This window comes from Ischnura elegans, chromosome 2, assembly GCF_921293095.1.
Source record: "Ischnura elegans chromosome 2, ioIscEleg1.1, whole genome shotgun sequence".
Lineage (NCBI taxonomy): Eukaryota > Metazoa > Arthropoda > Insecta > Odonata > Coenagrionidae > Ischnura > Ischnura elegans.
Genome location: NC_060247.1, coordinates 37,568,462 through 37,588,610, shown reverse-complemented (window position 1 = coordinate 37,588,610; position 20,149 = coordinate 37,568,462). Strand labels below are relative to the sequence as shown.

Genomic DNA, 20,149 nt, shown 5'->3' with positions numbered 1-20,149 from the left:
GATTGTTGCTCATCATCACATAAGTTATCCAAAACTAATGCATTTAACATGTTGCGTACCTGGGTATTTTAATTCCTTGGAACGCCGATTCGGGGTGTTGAGATTGGAAATATGTGCCTATTAGGGCGTAATGCCTTTGGTTTAAACATGGTTAAAAAGCTAATGTTTAGAATATAACTTTACCCAATCAAATGTTATGATGCATCAATCCATTATGAATAATGAACAACAACTGAAAACGTACTAACGAATAAGTATTGCACGCTTTATAATTGTTTAGGTTGACGCGCCTAAATGACGAGAATCTTCGTCATCCGTACGTAACGTGTTAAATATCTTCTCTTACAGTGTTCTCACTTAAGTTATCTCGTTAACTCTTGCACTCTTTAGACCTGGCTGAGCATGTTTAATGGTTAAACCATGAATATGGGTATTAGGGTGTGCCTTATTTGGGCAAAAAAACATTTTTTCGTGAAAATTCTTTTCCTCACCCCCCTCATACCATACCATACCATTGCACGAATCGAAGACCAACACGATTCTAAGACGACCCCCCTTTTATTTTGGAACTCTGCTAGGGAAAAATAATCCTAATAACGATACGAATAAACAATGAATGCGGGAAAATGGACAATGCATGAGTGTTTGGCTGGGTTGCATATGTCCCAGGAAATGCAGGATTTTGGCTAGTAATTATGATATGTATTCAGTAAAGGATTCAAACAAGATTTTAGCTAATTACAGGAATACAAGTACTTTATCGAGATACTTAGGTCATATTGTTGATTCGACTAATAGTTTCTTTGAAGGGGCCATGATCCGAAGATGAATAAAGTTAAACTAGTGAAAATGAAACCTGACTTTATTAAATCCCACACGGAAAACACTCAGTGGTTTGAAGTCAAGCAACCCTGGAAAGTAGGGAACCACTCGTATGGGGTTAAGTTGGGAACTGATGCTATCACGAACGGCATACGCACAGTATACTGCAGAGGGTGAACATGACCATGAAATTTTTTGTCCTAAAGATACCCATTCTTTTCTAATTAGCGTAGCGCCAGATGAACAGAAGAATTCGGATTGCTGGTAGGGAGAAACAAAATATCATGAGAAGATATCCCTTTGTAACCCAGACAAGTGAGACTTATGGTATAACTAGATATTTTCTTTCAAAGCTAAGATCTTCGTAATACGATTGCTGCGTGAGCTGGGACCTTTTGTTTGATTTTGGAAAAATAGGGAAGCGTCAAAAGGGGGAGGCGAGTGCTGAATGGAGGGGGATAGAGGATCTTGGGAAATGCGCTAATGTTACTTTCCCACGGCACTGAGCTTCTCCCTATGGTAGTTCCATCTCCTGGGGAAGATTCAAACTATGTGCCTGTCGTTATTAGCCATAAATAGCACATTGTATTTATTTCATCTCATTTTCATCAAACAATGGATGCAGGAAAATTATCTGCGATCTTCAAATGATCAATGCAGGAAAACGATACTTCTGGGAACGATATATGCGGGAAAAAAATACATTATCTATATAAAACTTTATTTGTAACGAGAAATGGCCAATGATGAAAGTGGGAAAACGATCAATGCGGGAACGATAGATCGGGGTTCAACTGTATAATTTTACTTTTGAAAGCGGTAGTGTAATGACTTCTTTTTTCTGCCATCGTGATACTCTGAAAGGCACGGGATCACAACTGAATCGATCTCTCTAATCAGAGGCAAATCATGTTGCCTTTTTACCGTTGCTCTGAGAACAATGCAACGACTTTGTAGCAGTTTATACCGCGACGGCATTGAGGCTTTAACGTTACAATTTAGGTAAATTGTAACCAATCACACGAACATTTTGTGAGTTGATCAAGCTTTAACTTGAATGGAGCTAAAGGTAAAGCAGGCGATCTCGCGGACACGGCAGAAGTGCACCCGGTGACTGATCGGCACGCACCGAATCTTTGCCTGCTGCCTAAAAATGGAAAATGTTTTTTTACTTGAACGCAAAATTAAATAAGCTAAATTACTTTTCAGCTATTTTTGACATTGATTTTTCGTTGTATACCTATCATATGGCAAACTCAGTTATCCATAATTTTTCTGACGTAAATTATGCAACCCGAATGACGTCAATATTTTGCATCTGATTGTAAGACGAACCTTTTCTGCAGGAGTTAGGAGGGAAAAAAAACCTCGTCTTAGATTCGTTCAAATACAGTATTTTTCTTATAATCGCATGAACTCATGTGAAATTTTATCTCAAAATGACATCGTTATCTCATGCTGAATTGAATGACATGTTATGGGGATTTCAATTATAAATTGGGACTGCATAGGTTGACTTAAGTGAGGGTGAAAGCCAGAAATTAAAAATTTTGAGCATATTTATAATGAAAATAATAATATAATAAAAATAATAATGATAATTCATCTTTATTGGGGTGATTAGGACTAGAAAGTTCCACCTAATCCCTTATAGGGTGCACTGGTGTTGTTAATGGCATAAATGATGTATTCTTGACAGCAGATACTTTTTATTAGATTTTTTTCATCATGGAAAATCGTTACTTTTCCATGGCTCCAACAATGGCACCAAGGGATCTAATGTCGTACTTTGTTCAGCAGTTCAGTGAATGTAGTTAAAAAGTATCATATCTTCAGCATAGTAATTTAAAGCTTTTAAACTTCTTAACACATATCAGTTGCTGCGCTAAATCCTATTTAATATTCAGTAATGTTGAAGGACAAGCACTTAATAAACTTATGTATGCCTATGGTCGAGAAAGTGGACCTTTTCTCTTCTTTGCAAGTTTCCTGTCATTTATTTTATGAAAATAATTCTCAGTTTATTGAAAATATGCCTTTAGAAAAACAAAGAAATGAAAATATGTAATAAAGGATTGAGGAATGGTTAGCACTACTTAACTGCATTTAAAATGGGATCTTCCACCCAATTTTCCAAATAAAGAAAAAAAGAATACGTATTCTGTTGACCCTTTCACTGCTGTTCAATCTTCGAAAACCTTCTCCTCACATGCGGCGAAAAGGTTAAAATGCGATTTGTGGGGCCATGGAGCAGGTACTTCCAGGATGGGCGTGGTACACCCTCTGAAGGGTCGCTAATCCGGGACCCTTTCCTCGACAAGCTCACCCTCGCTGGCCCTCTTGGACCCTCCGAGTGGGAGGCCTCCCTCCCAAAAAGTGACCCGCTCTGACTGCAATTTAACAATCAATCAGATCATCAAAAAATTATTGTTTGCATCGCACTCCTTTCAATCAAGCAATCAAGTACGTCTTTGAATCGTGTTTCTGCGATGAAAAATAACAATTTTGTTAACTTTGCTAAAAACGTGTCTGCGGACCACCGGAAAATGGCCATTTTAGCAAAGTTAACAATATTGTTTTTTTTCATTGCATAAACACGGTTCAAAGACGTACTGATTGCTTGATTGGCAAGAGTGCGATGCAAATAATCATTTTTTGATGATCGCATTGGTCGATAGATTTTCAAAATGCAGGAGAGGGGCCAGCGAGGGTGAGCTCGTCGAGGAAAGGGTCATGGATTAGGGACCCTTCAGAGTGATTCATCAAAAGTGCTAAGCGCATGGCAGGGGGGAAGAAAAAGTACTTTCACAGCATCCTACCGCGTGCGAACGTACCAGGTACGTTCACAGCAGTGAAAGGGTTAATCTCCTTTTCAATATTAGATTACTTTTGTTCAAATATGGTACATTAAAAAAAATATATGTTAGAAATTTTAGGCAATAATAATCAAGAAGGGCAATAAACTTTTCAAAATTTGAGATGAATGCCTCGTGTACTTCAATTTTGTTTTGATATTATCTGCAAAGTTGTGAAATCCGTATTTCAAAGGTTTCTTGTAAGCATTTTTTGTAGCAAACACTGAAATCACAGTTGAGTGAACTTGATTTCAATTAGCTGGGAATATCCTATTGCAACATTGCTTCAAATAATTTGCTAAAGTTGTGAGCTTGGTCAACAATTCAAGAGGATATCCCTTTTATAGTTGTGCTTCCCGTTAAATTTTGCAAATTACTTAAGTACCCTATGCCCTTTATTCATTTTTTCATATTAGATATAAAATACTTAAAAGGCTCCTATAGATCCTTTTAATTATCAACTCCATTTGTAGCAATATGGCTTTAATACCCATGTAGTTGGAACATTTCACGAATTTGTGATTCAGGGAGATGCTATTCCAAACACTTACATCGCAACTAGAAATGTATTTTTCAACTTCCGTCACAATGGGAAGAAGAGGCATGTTAATAGTGATCTATTGTAACTTAAGGGCAATGTACCTTCAATTTCTCCTGAAAATGGTCGTAGGATCTTTAACACACAAATTTAAAGGTGAAGTTGAGGCAAAAATTTTGAATCTCCTTGTTGTATGAAAATTTCTCTGGTTTTATTTTTTTTCCCTTCAATCCATCTATTTCATCTAAGAGTTAGTGCTGTATGCCTACTTGTTGGTCTTCATCCATCAAATTGTAATTGATATCTGTTTTCTGGCCTTTGCTGAAAAGCCCTTTTCCAGTGCTGTTCATTTGAATTAAATTCTATGCAGACTTCCTGCTCTGACAGGTTCAAGCTTGATTCAGCACACCACCATGTCGTGGCATTTTTTTGTGCAACTTCACTTTCGATAAGGTATCCCCCGAACCGGCGCTACAATATTTTAGAAACATCTTAACAAAGTTGGGGGTTAGAGCTAAAAGAGTTTTAAAGTCTAAAAATAAGGGACACCCTAATGGGCATATTAAGGGTTTTGCATAGGTTAAGTTTTATTCTGTGTTCTTAAATTTTGTGGTGTTTGCTGTTTTGTCAATATTATTTTTTATGTAAGTCTTACAATATTTGGTGAAGTGAAGTGTTCCTCCCATGATTTTGTTTGAATTCTGAAGAATAACGGTGTACCGTGGCAAAATCTGAAGTGCAAAATCTTCCATTCCTGTTGTGGCCCAGGTTCTGAGGTACATATTTGCTTCCAAAGTTTGGCAGTTGCAATATTTTTTTCTGTAAGGGACTCGAGGTGAGGCAGCTCTGTAAGCAAGCTCTGGGAGAATCCCAGTGGGTAGGCTAAGCCCTGGCAATAGACAACTTCATACTAATGGGGGGCTAAGCGTGGGGTTAATGGTTCATTAATTTCCACATAGTGGAATGATGCCTTGGTAGCTTAACAGGCTAAAGCACTCGACCAGAAATCGGGGAATCCAGGTTGGAAACCTGGTTAAGGGGAATGAATTTTTCTCTGAGGAATTTTCCCATTAATGGTTCATAACAAAACATTTAAATCGATTAACCAATACTATTAAAAGAATATTTTAATTTGAAAAAACTCAAGTTTATATCTGCTATATTCTCTTTCGATGTTAGACAAATTTTCCCATAACTTAGGAAAGGGAGAGTGGTTGTTATAAAAATCTTGGGATACATAAGTAGAGGTACAGAAATTTCCGTCATGGAAGTTATGAATTTAGTCATTTCAGCAATATTCATATCCATAATTGTAATAAAAGCCAAAATCTTTGCCTACTGATGTTGTATATTCATGAATTCATGAATATACAACATCATGAAAAATGAAATAAATATGAATTCATATATAATAATAATTTTATTGTCGTTAAGCCAATTTAGGCAATAGAGTACGTCAAACATATACATATACAAATATTAAATACAATTATCACATTAATGACATTAAAACAGTATTCAATGTAACCTTATAAAATTTTAGACAAGTAGACATAGTATGTTTAAAAGTAAGGCAAAGAAAAATCATTTAACTAAAAATGATGAGTTGTAAGAAATTTAGCTTCTACTTCCTGTTTCATTTGAAAAAGTGAAAAACTGTGCAAAAATAATCTTACTACTACATATTTAAGCAGGAAAAAATAGCTTTTTTTTGTGAATGGCTGGCCTTTTTAAGAGACTTCTGTAAAAAAATATGCAACAAGTAGTGGAAGCTGACGGTAATATAAGCCTTAGAGCATGAACCGTATCATCAACCCTCTTGTCATCAGAACTGAAACATCACCAGGGCCTGAACTCCCTGCTGGGATTCAGTGGCGCAGCGAGGGGGGGGAGGATTTGGGGGATAAAAACCCCCCAGAGCTCAGAGAAATTTTTAAGTTTAATCCATTTTACTAAATTGGATTGATATTACTAATAGAATAATGTAAGGATTAATAAAATATCCCTCACAAAGCCTTAAAACTAACCATTTTGAACCATTTATCTTAAAATTCCGCAATTTTTTAGTCTCGCACATACCGCTTATCCTGGTGGGTATTCCATACTCCCACACACCCTGGTATTAGTTACACCTAAACCCCCCCCAGCCTTAATTCCTAGCTGCGCCCCTGCTGGCATTCTCCCCAAGAGAGCCACCTCACCGCAGGTCCATGAGCAAGGGGCTCCCCACCGACATATGAGTTGTGGTCGCCAAACTTAGGGAGTTAATGTCTTGACTCCAAGGCCACAAGGTCATAGTAATTATTACACTGACATACTGACAGGGCTATGCAATTAAGAATCAAGGATTTTGATAGAGCTAAGAAAAAGGATTTCTGTCTCTGCCTCAGTATAGAATGTCAGCCATGAGGACCAACTAATGCAATAGCACTAGAAAATCAAGAAGAACGTTCATAGCACTGTTCAGTTTTGTTACATAGCTCGTGACCCAATGGAGTGTACCAAAAAATATCAGAAGTTTGAAATTTTAGTGGGCATTTCTATTTATCTATGTAAATGCTTAAAAAAACATCCAAGGTGTGTTGTGCGCAGTTGTGGGTTAAGGTTTTATCTTCACCAAACTGTGAATGATAACAATAAACCTTCTGTGAAAATGTTGAATCAATACAGATATTGATTCAAAAGGTTTTTTTTTTGCTTCTTTGTTTCATCGGTAAACTGTAGAATAGAACTTACCCACACATACCTTTAATTTATGGTATATTCATGTGCATTCAATTCATCCTCTACATGTTGTCATGGTATCATAGTCATTCATTTGTCATAGTTTCATGTGAAATTCAATGATGGAAGTTACTTGTATTTCGATGTTGGAATTACAGTCATAACCTTTGTTAGACATTAATAATTAAGTGGTGAAGTGTCATTATCAAGAGAAACATCCTGTGCCTGTCAAAATTTTTCTTAAAAGAGTTTAAAATTTCTTGCATGTATAACCTCACACTGCCCACAAAATATTAAAATCTCATTATAGTGGTCTTTATCTTGAAAAATATTTATGTATCCTCCAAAAAAATTTTCTGTGGTGGAATCTTGAACATAGATGTTACATATTAAAATTTAGATGTGTAATTCTATATACCTGCACTATCTGAACTCTCATCATCTCTTCTTTATTTCCTGTATGTTCCTTTTAATTCCAAGAAATGATCATTGGGTAATGAGTTTGTGTTGTTAGCTTGGTATGGTTAGTTATGATCAGCATTTTAATTCAGGTACTTCAAGCCCAACTGATGAACATGTGCTTTTTGAAATACCTCAAGATGTGGTTGGCGAGGTGAACTTCCCGAAAAAATTGAGCAGTGCTGCCAGCAGAATGGTGGGATCACTGACTGGCAATTTTATGGGTCGAGGATCACAGTCTTCAACCAAGGCAATGACAAGAGGAAATTCTGAAGAGTAAGCTCTCTTTGAATTCTTACACTGAAATAATTACTCTTTGGTACAATTTTCTTTCAGACAGTAGCAGATATTTAAATAAAGATAAGATTGTAGCATTTTCCACAAATTTTTTTACTACATACTAACAATGCGGTTTGGCTCACTGAGCCATCATCTGGTACAAGACACTGCAAAACATTTGAAAATCACCTTTATACCCTTGAGAAAGGGTATTGGGGATGAATAGTACGGAGTAGAGACAGTGGGAAAAGATACAACTACGGGATGTGGGGAACCCACGTTGGAAGGAGGACTCTAGTCATAACCATAGCTGTAAAATAACGACACGTGGGAAGAACCAAAGAAAAACTGGAGGGGGGTTGAGAGGAGTGAAAAAATGGGGGGTAGGGTAAAAAGAGGCCGCGTGTCTTTAGAAATGGAGAGGAGTGAGTAGCAACGCAGGAAAAGAGGCAGGGGTGAGGAGTCTTTTTAGGTTAGCTGATAAGGAGTGAGGTACCGGGAGGTGTCAAACACTAGCAAAGTACCAAAATATACACCTGTTACAGTGCTACTTCTACATAATACCCCACAAGCCGCCTAAAAGGCATGTGGCAGGGGATGTTAGGCCACCAGCCATTTACAAATAAAAAGGAAGTGCTCTAAGGAAAAAGATAAGCATTTATTAAAGTCCTATTTATGGTTCAGGGGAATAACAAATTCCCATATCTATCCGTTCGGCAAAACATCGCTCTTAATTTATTGCTTTTGTAGGACCTGGAAATATAGTGGGGCTCTAATATTATGTTCTCCGTGTCGCTTTTAAAAATCATTCTCAATTGTTCAAGCAATCTAAGCCTAGAGTGCAGCCTCTGAGTCTCCAGTGGCTCCCAGCCGAATTCACTTAAAATCCGGGTAATGCTGTCTGTATGCCCGCAGCAGCTTTTGGCAAATCACGCAGCCTTCCTCTATATTTTATTCAGTTTGTGGAATTCTTCTTTCTGCACCAGATCCCATATGCTCACTGTATATTCAAGATGTGGTTGGATGAGTGCGAAATACATAGCACCTTTCTTTTAATTTCTCAATTGAAAATCTTCCCAAAATACGCTTGGTGAATCCTAATTTCTTCAGGGCTATTCCGCAAATAGTCCTTATATGTGTTCCCCACAAGAGGCTTGAGGTTATCGAAACTCCCAGGTACTTCACTTTGTCAGTTGGGGTTGGGGGGAAAAATATTCAGGGAGTGGGGACTTGGGGAATGATACAGACATATACTGCATATGAAACTCAAACATGCTAGCCAAATAACAATTAGTCCATCTACAGGCTGGTCAGCAATTCACTGATATGCTATCATGGGCATTATAGAGTAAGTTATTCTTAACAACAAATTACCTGAACATTTTTTGCTAAGTTGCATCATTTCCAAGCTATTCGCGATTGAAGTTAGCCAATCAGAGTGCAGTAAGGGTGAATACAAATGTCCTTATGGAAGCAGTGTTGTCGAACCAAAAGTTGTTTCGAAGCACCAGCCAGTGAAAAAGGAAAGATTAAATTTTACTCTCAAACGTCAGTGTTTCAGTCGCACAACAACACAGGTGTTTTCGTAGCACAAGCAGCAAGAAGTAAGACCCCCAGTCTGAAGATTGTTGGTTCAAATGGTGTTCGATGTTTGAATTGGTTCGAGAGTAAAATTCAGTCTTTTCACTTTGTCTGGCTGGTGCTCAGAAACCACTTTTGGTTTGACAACACCGCCTATTTAAGGACATTCATAAACGTCCATGGTAGCATTTCAGTGAATTTCTGACCACCCTGCATACAAACCACAAGAGTATGGTGATAGCCCTTTCGAGATCACAAAAGAGAAATTAGGCAGAGAGGAAAGAAATGGTGGGTCACTGATGGATAATTCCTTTTTTGAGGGTTAACTCATACATGGTAAGGTGGGCAGAAATAAAAAGAATGGTCGTTTAAAAAGTATTTTTTTTCGGATTCATTTACAATTTCAAACATTTCAAGGTAATCCTATTTTGCCCTCTTATTTTCTAAATCTTACAATCTGTCAAAACAGCTAGCATCAATGAATTCACAAAAATTGCATTCTCACTGTAATCATTTTCCGTTTGGATTTAAACACATTCATGTTTTCTTGGCCAATGAAGGTTATACATCCACTTGCAGGTCAAAATCTGGGAAGAAATCGATTGTATTGTCAGCTCTTGACAATTACATCCAACGTAGTCCCTCGGAAGAATTCCAGTTCGAAGTACCTAAGGATCCTTATTTGTCACCATACTGGGCTAGTGATGATGTTTTACGGAAGCTGCCTCCTGTCTCCATTTTGGTATGATTTGAATTGGTTATGGTAATTATAAAATGTAAATATTGTGCAGTTCCCATGCTGATCATTTTTTATCTGTTATAGTCACTACAATTTGATCCTTGCTTGGATGACTGTGTAATGTTTGCCAAGAAGCTGAAGGGAATAGGGAATGACGTGCAACTGGACATTCTGGAAGGACTACCACATGGGTTCCTCAATTTTTCCCTGGTCAGTATGCCGAGTGAACATGTTTTCTGTTGACTTTATTTATCAAGAAACTTTTACTCTTTTAAGGTAGTTAGAGCAGCATTGGCTCAAGTCAAGTCGTGTACTCGGGCTACCTATTATGTATTTATGCAACAGAGTTGCCAAAAAATATTAAACTAAAGAAAACAGACTGTATTTATCTGAATGTTGTCCCCCCTTCTTTTTTCAAAAATGCCTGTGCTAAAAGTAAAGGGGAGAATTACGTTCAAATGCATTTTTTTTATTTTTCCGGAAACTGAAGCCTCACAATTTGGGAGGCTATATTCAGAGAAATACGGTAATTAGGAATAAAAATGAGTTCAATTTTGCACCTCAACACCATGGAAACGTCAAAAATTATTTTTAAAAGGTATTTACAGTAGTCAACTTGACGAGTTTCAGCACTGCTTCGAACCTTTGCGCACTGAACTGTTGATGAGACTTTTGACTAAATATTCATAATCTAAGTGGTAAATTATAAATAAATATATTTATTTATGAACAAAAGATATGTAAGACACATGTAAAAGTCGGTAAACTAAATATATTTGCGTAATTTAGGCGAAGTGGGTTTAACCAGCATAAAAATGTGTTGGTTAAGATCAATACGTTTGGCTTATGGATGATGTATTTTATTATCCCTCATGCATTTTATAAACTTAAAAAAATGAAGGTTAAAGGGCCTTGTTTTGTCTAAATCTGGCCCTGATAATGAGTCCCTTGTCTACCTCTCTGCTAAGTTTCATCAGTGTGGTATCACAGAAAGTTTAAGACCACTGCTACTTCCGCAACCTAGGTAACATTGTACCAGTGTCCTTATCCCAAGTTATATGAAAATATTTCATGTTTTTGAAAAACTTAATTTGTTAAAGAAATATTTCGTAAATTCACGATTTTTTAAATATTTTGTTTTCTTTTATGTAGGAAAATAAATGTGTTTTTATATTTCGGGAGGTCCAGACCCCGGCACCCACCCCTGGCTACGCCACTGACATGAACTTTTTTTTCAGATATGTTTCTGGCAGCCCAGGGAAAAAAAATGGTAGAATGAAGTTTTATTAGCATATGAAATGATTTTTCATGAGTTTGATGAAAATTGCTCATTTACTAAATAATTGACTGAAGTAATGCTCTAGTAAGGTACAGTTTAGTGAAGGCAGCTACATTGAGACATCTGTCTATTGAAAACTGATGATGAATAGATTAAATTTTTAAGGAATAATTTTTCTTTCTCTTTCAACATTGATGTTGGTTAAGATTGTACTAAAGTGTTATGTCCAACTTTCATCCTTATTGGCATTTCACTCTTCAGATAGGATCAAAAATGGTATTGGAACTGCCCTTAGTTATGTTGCTCATTAGAGGTCATGTCAAAAAGAATGTGTTAGAATATTAGGATGGTGGATTGGTAGGTATGTGCCCATTCTAAATTCTATCACAACATGTTTTTTATGTAAATGATGCTATGAATGCATTTAGTAATTTATATGTAGTGTTTTATTTTTTATCTTTCGTAACTCCTGGTGCTTTTTACTTTCTATTTTCAGGTCAGCAAGGAAGCACACGAGGGATCACTGATTTGCATAAAGCGAATATCAAGATTACTTGGTGCTGAAGTTGAATCACCCTAGTAATTAATTTGGAGGAATAGCTAACTTCTGGAAGTGGGTAAAAGAATGAATATTCACATTTTGGAACTTATTGTATCTCAGGAGCATGATGTTGTCTCAATTTTAGAATTTTACTGTATAAAATTTTATTATATATTCTACTGTATAAAATAATTCTCAAAAATTTGAGTTCTCACATTGTTAGCTCTCTTTGAGAAAGGTCCTTTGAAGGTTCAAATCGGTGAACAAAAACAATTAGTCTATAATTGAACACAATACACAAGTTTTCCTGTGATTTGGAGTTACATGGCCTATTTATCATTGATAACTAACTTCATGTGTGCCAGCTTTTTTGTTATTTTTAAATTGTTAATCTTTTCTAGCACCATGATATTTTAGTGAGTATTTTATCTGTCGTTGCTAAACCACATAAAGGATTAAAGGATTGCTTTAGGACCATTATCTGTTGAGAAAATACCATAATTATATTAGTTATCCAAGCCTTCCTTTGACTGCTTATAGTTAAGAATTCTCTAGATTAACGAAACCGTATATTTATGCATTACATGTAGCATTCAATAAATTAGCATCATATGTTTTTCCATCATTCCAAGGTTTAATTATGAGTGGCTTTATTGCCGACAAGATAAGACAGATGTATCGTGCACTATTTCAGTGAAACCTCAATATAGCGAACCATAATGAAAGTTTATGAAAAAAAGCTGTACTACTAAGTCGTAATGGCCCTGGACTGAGGGATTTCACTTGCTCAATGCATGCAAGAAATTACTCCCGAAGAGAACCTCATCATGAAATTTCCATAGAACAAAGTCCATGGTGACTCTTACATGAAAGCAGGCGAAAATTCTCTGTCTGGCATAATTTCCCGCTTCTGCTGATGGTGTTACACTGCCATGTTGCTGTTACAACTTGATCAGAGACATAATACTGGGCTGAGAAGGGGTCACTTGGTGTGATGTGGAAGAAGTGAGGATTGTGTGGAAATTTTTCATCGAGATACCTTTAGCCAATGACATGCAATCTTTGCAGACGGATTCCACGAGATATTCATCTTGGCGGTAGATTTATGGATAGATTGATGTTCATTATTTATATGATCACTCCTTTGTTAAAGAACTATTGTAATGCATTCGAGTTTTCGGTAATTTTTGCGAGGATAACACCAAGTAGAACCCATATGTTTTGAACTATGGGAAAATAATGAGGAGAATTCTTGCCATCCGAATGCTGCAGCATGTTAAAAGCTAGTAGGGATTGTACAGCTCACAAGAAAGAAATTCTAATGAATAATAAATTTTATTTCAACATTTGACAGTATTTTCACTCATTCTTGGATTCACTATCCACATTTAACAACAACATTTAAATTGCCTGTCTACAATGAATCCTATGTGGATGATACGGTTAACTAGCGGTGCCAAACGGCACCGCTGATGCTTATCTTCACATATCTCAAACAAAAATTGCGTGATACTGCTAATTTTTCAAATAAGTATTAGTTTGTACTGTACAATTTACGAAAACATTACGATATACTTATCAAACTAATAATACTTTTAAACACCAAAAACACTTCTCTACATCGAGTACCTGAGATGGGCCCGAAAAAAACCTTTTGCTGTGAAACAGATAGGATGATTCGATGAGGTGAAAAACGCAATTAACATTGACTGAATAGGAGAAGAAACCTTCTATGAAGTACGTGCAACGAAACGTACGCTAAGAAGCACATATTATATACATATCAGGAGTTTGGGCTTGGCGCTGCACTGTGGTGCCGTATGGCACCCATGGGCGTTGACGGGTTAATACTTGGCTTTTCTGCATCGAAAAAGGATTGATGGAGTGATGGTAAAGCGAATGACCTCATGATGGAAAGCGAACATTTACAAAAATGAATACAATAATATTAAAGGAATGCATTACAATGAGGGGTTGAACATCAATTTTACATTTGCTATTTATTTCCAATGGACTTGACTTGGACTGATACATAAGTGTTATTTACAATAAAATATTTGGTTTCCAACTTCTCCAATTTCATATTCCTTCTGTTTACTGTGATATTTGTATCATATAAAACACAAAACATGAGTGCTTTCAAGTCTGTAATGTTGGATATTTTGTCCGAAAAGTACCAGCTTGCTGTGTAAAAGATTAACAGTCGTCCACCTTGATGGAAACTTGAGTACATGTAGTCTTAAAGCCAGGGTACCCAGCCAGCACAAAAGATAATTTAGATGGAAATTATTTGAGTAACTTAGGGTAAGTTTACCCTTTCCTTACCCATTTTTTACTTGCGTGCAGAATTGCCAACAGTGAAGTATAAAAAATTCATAGTGAGGCATTCACTTAATTGTATGTGCTTAAGAAAAGTTTGAAGTAGAAAAATAAAGTTCGATATATCCAAAGCAAATCTGTAATGATATTTTTCTGATTATTTTCGATTTCATTTTGCAAAGTTTCATATTATATACACACTATCGATGAAAGGCAGAGGTCATTAACAGAAATGAAGTACTTGAAAATTACCTGATTATTTTCTTAAATATACAAAGAAGAAGACTAATTTTCATTAGATAATTTTTTTCGCTAAAATAATTATATGAAAGTTGAGAGATCAAACACATCTTGACTGTCAGCTACATTGCATCCTCAATTGCGATTTGTGAATAGTGGAACGTAATGTTGCCTAAGAGTGGACAAGTAAATAAAAAAGGAGGAACATGAATGCAACTGCTAGTGCCAAAGTAACGTGCCTGGCAATTATAATTTCTAACTATTACTGGAGCATGAAGTAAACTAAGTTATCTCATATTGTTAGATCTTTTAAAAATGACGCAAGACTCGGCTTTACACATTTATTTGCACAAGTACAATACGACCATGCGTGTGCTCAGGTCAGGGCTCGCATACAATATGCCACCTCCGGACAGGCTAGCTCGTCGTCAGTTCTCCTTCTCCTCGCGCACGCTAGCGGCGCTCCTTCCGCCACATCCGTCGTCAGCCCGACGTATCCCTCCGCCATGATACTAGCGCGAATTTAAATGCTGCTAGCAATATAATGTTGAAATGTAAACTTTTAATTCAGTGGAAAACTTAACCAGAGAGTTGCATCACTTTTTTGTGACGGCATGGTGAGGCAATACTTTTTAATAACCTTCATAGCTGTAAGTTGGTTCCCTCAAGTTCTGATAAGTATAGTGCTTTTCATTTGCTATGATTTCATTGGTCTGCATCCTTGGGAAGGGCACATTGTTTATTGGATTCTCATTTGAGTGACTTTGTTTCCTAATAATCATGCCAATAGACATTTGGTGTGGAAGATGTCAGCGAGTGTTCAACGGAAGAAAATTATTTCCTAGCCTAGCATTGTTCCTATATTAAAAGAAATCTAATCGGCAATTCCTCTTAAAGCAAAGCTTTCATTTATTTTGGTCATTCCTCTTTCAATGAGTATGTATATCCTTAGGAATCATGGGCGTGATGATGAGATGAATGATGAGACTGAGCGTGCCCAGTGAGGGGCAGGGGGGGCAGCTGCCCCCTAGAAGAAAAAAAGAAAAAGAGCACAAAAATCCTTAAGCAAAATTACTACGAAATAAAAGTATTCAAAAAAATTTCTCTAAACCCACGAAAAATGATATGTACTTGTAAAAGATATGTAACTAAAATAAAATTTTTTTTTCAAGGAAATAATCTCATGAACTAATAAAACGCTGTTATAATTTTCTTAAAATGTTGCTGGTCATTCACCTTTAACATGCTAAAATGTCATACATAACTTGGCCTGCCACCCCCTAGACCATGGCTTGCCCCCCGCCCCCCCAGTTATGATCGTTATACATGGAAATTTGCCAAATTCTACCACCAAATTACCCAAATTTTGCCATTTAAATTTATAGGTAGGTTACTCGTTTACACACAGGTCTGCCATATTTTACCATAATTGTATGCATGTAAAATAATGGTAAAAATGGGGCAATCTATCTTTTGTGCTGACTGGGTAGCTGGCCATGATGTCTCATCGACCCCTTAGCCACAGTTTGCCACCACCTAGTGGCCAGTTGTAACAGCTCTTGGGTAAACACTCCGGGCAGTGAAGCACTATTGGCATAGTTCTACAGTATTCAATGAGAAATTTGTAATAGGCCCCCATATGTGCTTGAAAGTTTTCTACAAAAATGTAATTTTGGTTTTATTTATATTTTCATAGCGTTTAATGGCAAGTTTTCAATAGATATTGAGATCCAATTCCTCAACTGCTCATTAGCAAGATAGCATTTCTGGTAGTCAAGAAATGATGAGAATCAAGTATTATCTTATAAAACTCTGGAAATTTGCAAGAATATGTTGATGTATAAGCAACTAAAATTCTTGAAAATAACAAATTGTCTATTTTCACTGGTTACAATGAAACATAGAATGGGAGAATTAGACTATACATTGAATGGTTCACAATCTTAATTTTTACTTCTTGTTCATCTATCTGTATAGTTAATTTTTTTCTTCCGCGCTACTAGGCTGCTGTCACTCTGAAGTACCAAGCGTTAAATTCACATTTTAGGTTTCACTATTGGCCCATGTCTAATGCTAGTCAGAAATATCAAAATTATTTTTAATAATTAAAATGGCATTACATTTTGTATACATTTTAGAAATAATTAAATGTTTGGTACCAACTCCATATCCTTCATCATCATCAGTCAATATTCCTAAGACTGGTTGGATGCAGCTCTCCATTCCTGTCTCCAGCTATCCGCTAGCCTTTTCATAGCGACATATTTCTTCTCTTTTACATCCTTTAGAACCTGTCGCATGTAACTCATAAGGGGCCATCCCTTGCCCTTCTTCTCTTCCATTTGTCCTTCTATAATTGTTTTCATCTGGCCATCATGTCTCATAATGTGGCCAACTAACTAGTCCAGTCTCCTGCTGAAGGTTTTTAGAAGACTTCTCTTTTCTCCCACTCGTATGAGCACTTCCTTGTTACTTACACGGTCGATCCATTCTATTTTCATCATTCTTTGGTAGCACCATATTTCGAATGCTTCCACTCTTGACTTCTCTGCTACTGTCAACGTTCAAGCCTTGCTTCCATAGAGAAACACACTCCACATCGATGGCTAAGTTTTAACAAGACGTATCTCAAAAATAGCAACTTTTCAGGAGAGCAGAAGAATGATTTATTTTTTTAATTGTATATAATTGTAATTGAAATTAGAAACCAAAAATGCATAAAACTGAAAAAAGTATACATTTGCAAACAAAGAATTGTTTTTTTTTTTTGCTTGAATTTTATTGTTTATTAGCAGTATAAACTCACAGTGGCGCAGCGAGGGGGGGGGGGGGTTAAAAAAACCCCCAGAGCTCAGAGGAATTTTTAAGTTTGCTCCATTTTACTTATTTGGATCAGTATTACTTATAGAATAGCATTAGGATTAATCAAATATTCCTCAGAAGGCTGTAGAACTCGCCATTTTGAACCATTTATCTTACAATTTTTTTTAAAGGAGGCTGCACCTCCCACTTACCCTGGCGGGTATGCAATACCCCCACACCCCAAAGTATTAGTTGCACCTAAACCTAAAGTTGCACCTAGCCTTAATTCTTCGCTGCACCCCTGTAAACTCATACCGGCCAAATTTTGAGATACGTGTTGTTAGAACTTAGCCATCGATATGTTGCATCTGATGAATTGTTTCCTTACTTCTATGCTTGTATTACATCCCTTATGCCCTTCAAAATAGAGATTGGTTTGGTGTAGGCGTCATGAGAAGGGGTTGTGCAAGACCCAATATGTATATTTTTCTCACTAAATTGCACCCTGAAGGGTTTTCACTGATCATAAGTGGTGAGCTAAGTTGTGGATGGTGGGATTCATTTTACATTGCACCATCCAGTGTGGTACACTGGGGGATTATGCTCACCCCTGTGTTAAACAAGTTTCGTCCTGGCTGCTTGGGTCACACTTAACTTCCAGTCATACCACATAGGTTACCATGAATAGTATACACATATGTATCACATTTTATGACTCTGGCACCTCAATTTGCCAAGTGGTGATAGCCAGAAAATGGAGAAGTATATTTAATTTGCTGTCATGCCAGGAAGAGGTCTGGTGGGTCACGCTGAAACGAATGTGTTAAAAAACGTCTCTCTAATGCATTTTGACTAAAAGTTGAATGGTGTATTATCATTGCATTATAAATTAATAATTTCTCAAAGTCATTTTACTGCTCACATATCACAGGAATATTTAAACAAGTACATATGCATAAGTGTGTATGACTCACAGACATAAGTATGCATATCCTTATTTAATAATGATATTTTGTTACTAAAAAGTAATAATATTTGAATATTATATTTAATTAATGTTAATATGCTGCTATGTACATTGCATAGTGGTGAATTTCATAACCCTATACTTAGTTATCACTATGATGGTCAAATTTTCTATGGAAAATAAAGGGGGGGCATTTTCAAGAGGAAGTAGTGATTCTCTTTGCGTTACTCTTGAAAGTTGTCAAATGAAGTTAGCATTTGTCCATGCCTCCCATTTATTTTAATTTTCAAAAGGGCTGAATTGCACTGAAAGTATGCAAATTTAAGTGCCTGTTTTTGTTTGATGTCCAAGAATATTAAATATTATTTTTGTAATGTGCAGTTATCTTAAGAAAAAGGTTAAAGTTTATATGTGGTCAGTACAAGGTATATTTTTGTTTTATGATATAGATGTCACCCAAGAACTAAAGGGAGACAATTTTACCAATTGTATAACCTTAAATGGTTTTAGGTTTTTAGAGGTGTTTACTTTCTTCTTTTTATTCGTGAGTGTAATTTAATTACAATGAATTTTAATTTTTTCATTTTGTAGACTGCATGGATATAAGAATAATGGATGTTTGCCAACTAAAGGGACTGTTCATGAGCTACATACCAAAATGTTAAAAAGGTATAGGTTCCAGTTTCTTTTCTACTTTCTTGTTCTTCAAAGCGGTGAGGAAACAAATATCAATACTAATGAAACTAAAGTTCTTGTTGACTCTTGAACTCATGGAGAGATTCATCACCTATTTTTGTGAATAGTGATCATGGGTTATTCAGCTTCACAAATTGTGTAGTTACATTTTTTTCTTAGAGGATGATGCATGTTTCTTGGCTCAAGACAATCCTCTTGAAGGGAAACAGTGTCGCAACATTAAAACATGTAATATTATAAACTTATCTCATGGCGTAAATGTGTACTGAATGTTATCTTTAAACAAATATGATGCCATGAAATGTCACCAATTTTGTCTTCTTTGGTTCTTGAACTGTATATCTTATAGCCTTTATAATTTTATTGCTCATTTTTGCATTTTCTTTAACTTTCGGTTAACATAGGCTTATTTCGGCGCATAATGATTGCAACAAAATGAGGTTGCTATTTTTTCTATTGGAACCCTGGTTGTCCATGAATTGCATTGAGAAGTATTGTCCATAGGATAGACAAAACTCATTTACATTATTTATTGTCCTTATCCATATTCTTTTCAAAATATCTTTAGAAATGATATGTATTTTATCTCTTTGCATTATGAACAGGGTGTCCAGCAACCGTGAAAATTGGAAATTGTATGTGAATTTTGAGTCCCTGAATGAATTATTAATGAATTTTTGCTCCAACCTGTAATTTCAAAGTATTTTCTTTCAAATTCATTTCATATAAAATTTGCCAGTTCATTAGGTACCCATGTTTTGGCCTAAATTTGGTTTGTCATAATTTTATAAGTACAGTAGCTTAGTAAAATGTTTACAGCTGCATCGAGGTGTGGAATGTCAGAAAAGACAACAGAATCGAAAATTCTAGCACGCTTGACTCAAGTAATTTTCAAAAACATGAAGAATAGAATTCCAACGTCAACATCTACATACTTAGGAGGTCGAAGCAGCTTCTTGGCTTGCATTGAATAAATTAAAATTTTACATACAAAATGTGTTAACTAACCGACTCCTTGTCGTTGTAATGACATTAATATGTAATTATTTACGAGTGTTGAACTAATTTTGGGTGTTTAAAAATCAGTATCCATCGCCGTTATCACATAAGATTAACCTTGAATTTTGTAATATTTCCCTGGAAAACTGGGGATTATCCATGAATTTTTCTGCTAATTTGATTGGCTGGACACCCTGTATGAAGAAAAGATCAGGATGTTTGCTATTCCTATGTTACTAAATATGCTAATTGGGTGAAAGGGAGGAGTTAATTTTATGTACATGTATGAATACGGAGAATAGAGTAGTT

The 20,149-nt window shown here is 36.1% G+C and overlaps 1 protein-coding gene across 8 annotated transcripts in view; it reads left to right on the top strand.

The window, feature by feature from the left end:
- Nucleotides 1–19,196, top strand: part of LOC124153624 (hormone-sensitive lipase) — a 53,127-nt gene extending 33,931 nt beyond the window's left edge. For 4 of the 8 annotated variants that reach the window (XM_046526909.1, XM_046526915.1, XM_046526913.1 and 1 more), the window contains exons 10-13: nt 7,491–7,674; nt 9,838–10,000; nt 10,082–10,207; nt 11,773–13,166. In XM_046526909.1, the coding sequence (XP_046382865.1) occupies nt 7,491–7,674; nt 9,838–10,000; nt 10,082–10,207; nt 11,773–11,856 (557 nt within the window). In that variant the 3' untranslated portion in view covers nt 11,857–13,166. Of the gene's footprint in view, nt 1–7,490; nt 7,675–9,837; nt 10,001–10,081; nt 10,208–11,772; nt 13,167–18,736 lie in introns of those variants that run through there. The other 4 variants (XM_046526914.1, XM_046526912.1, XM_046526910.1 and 1 more) reach the window with 3 other exon arrangements.
- Nucleotides 19,197–20,149: the final 953 nt, after the last annotated feature.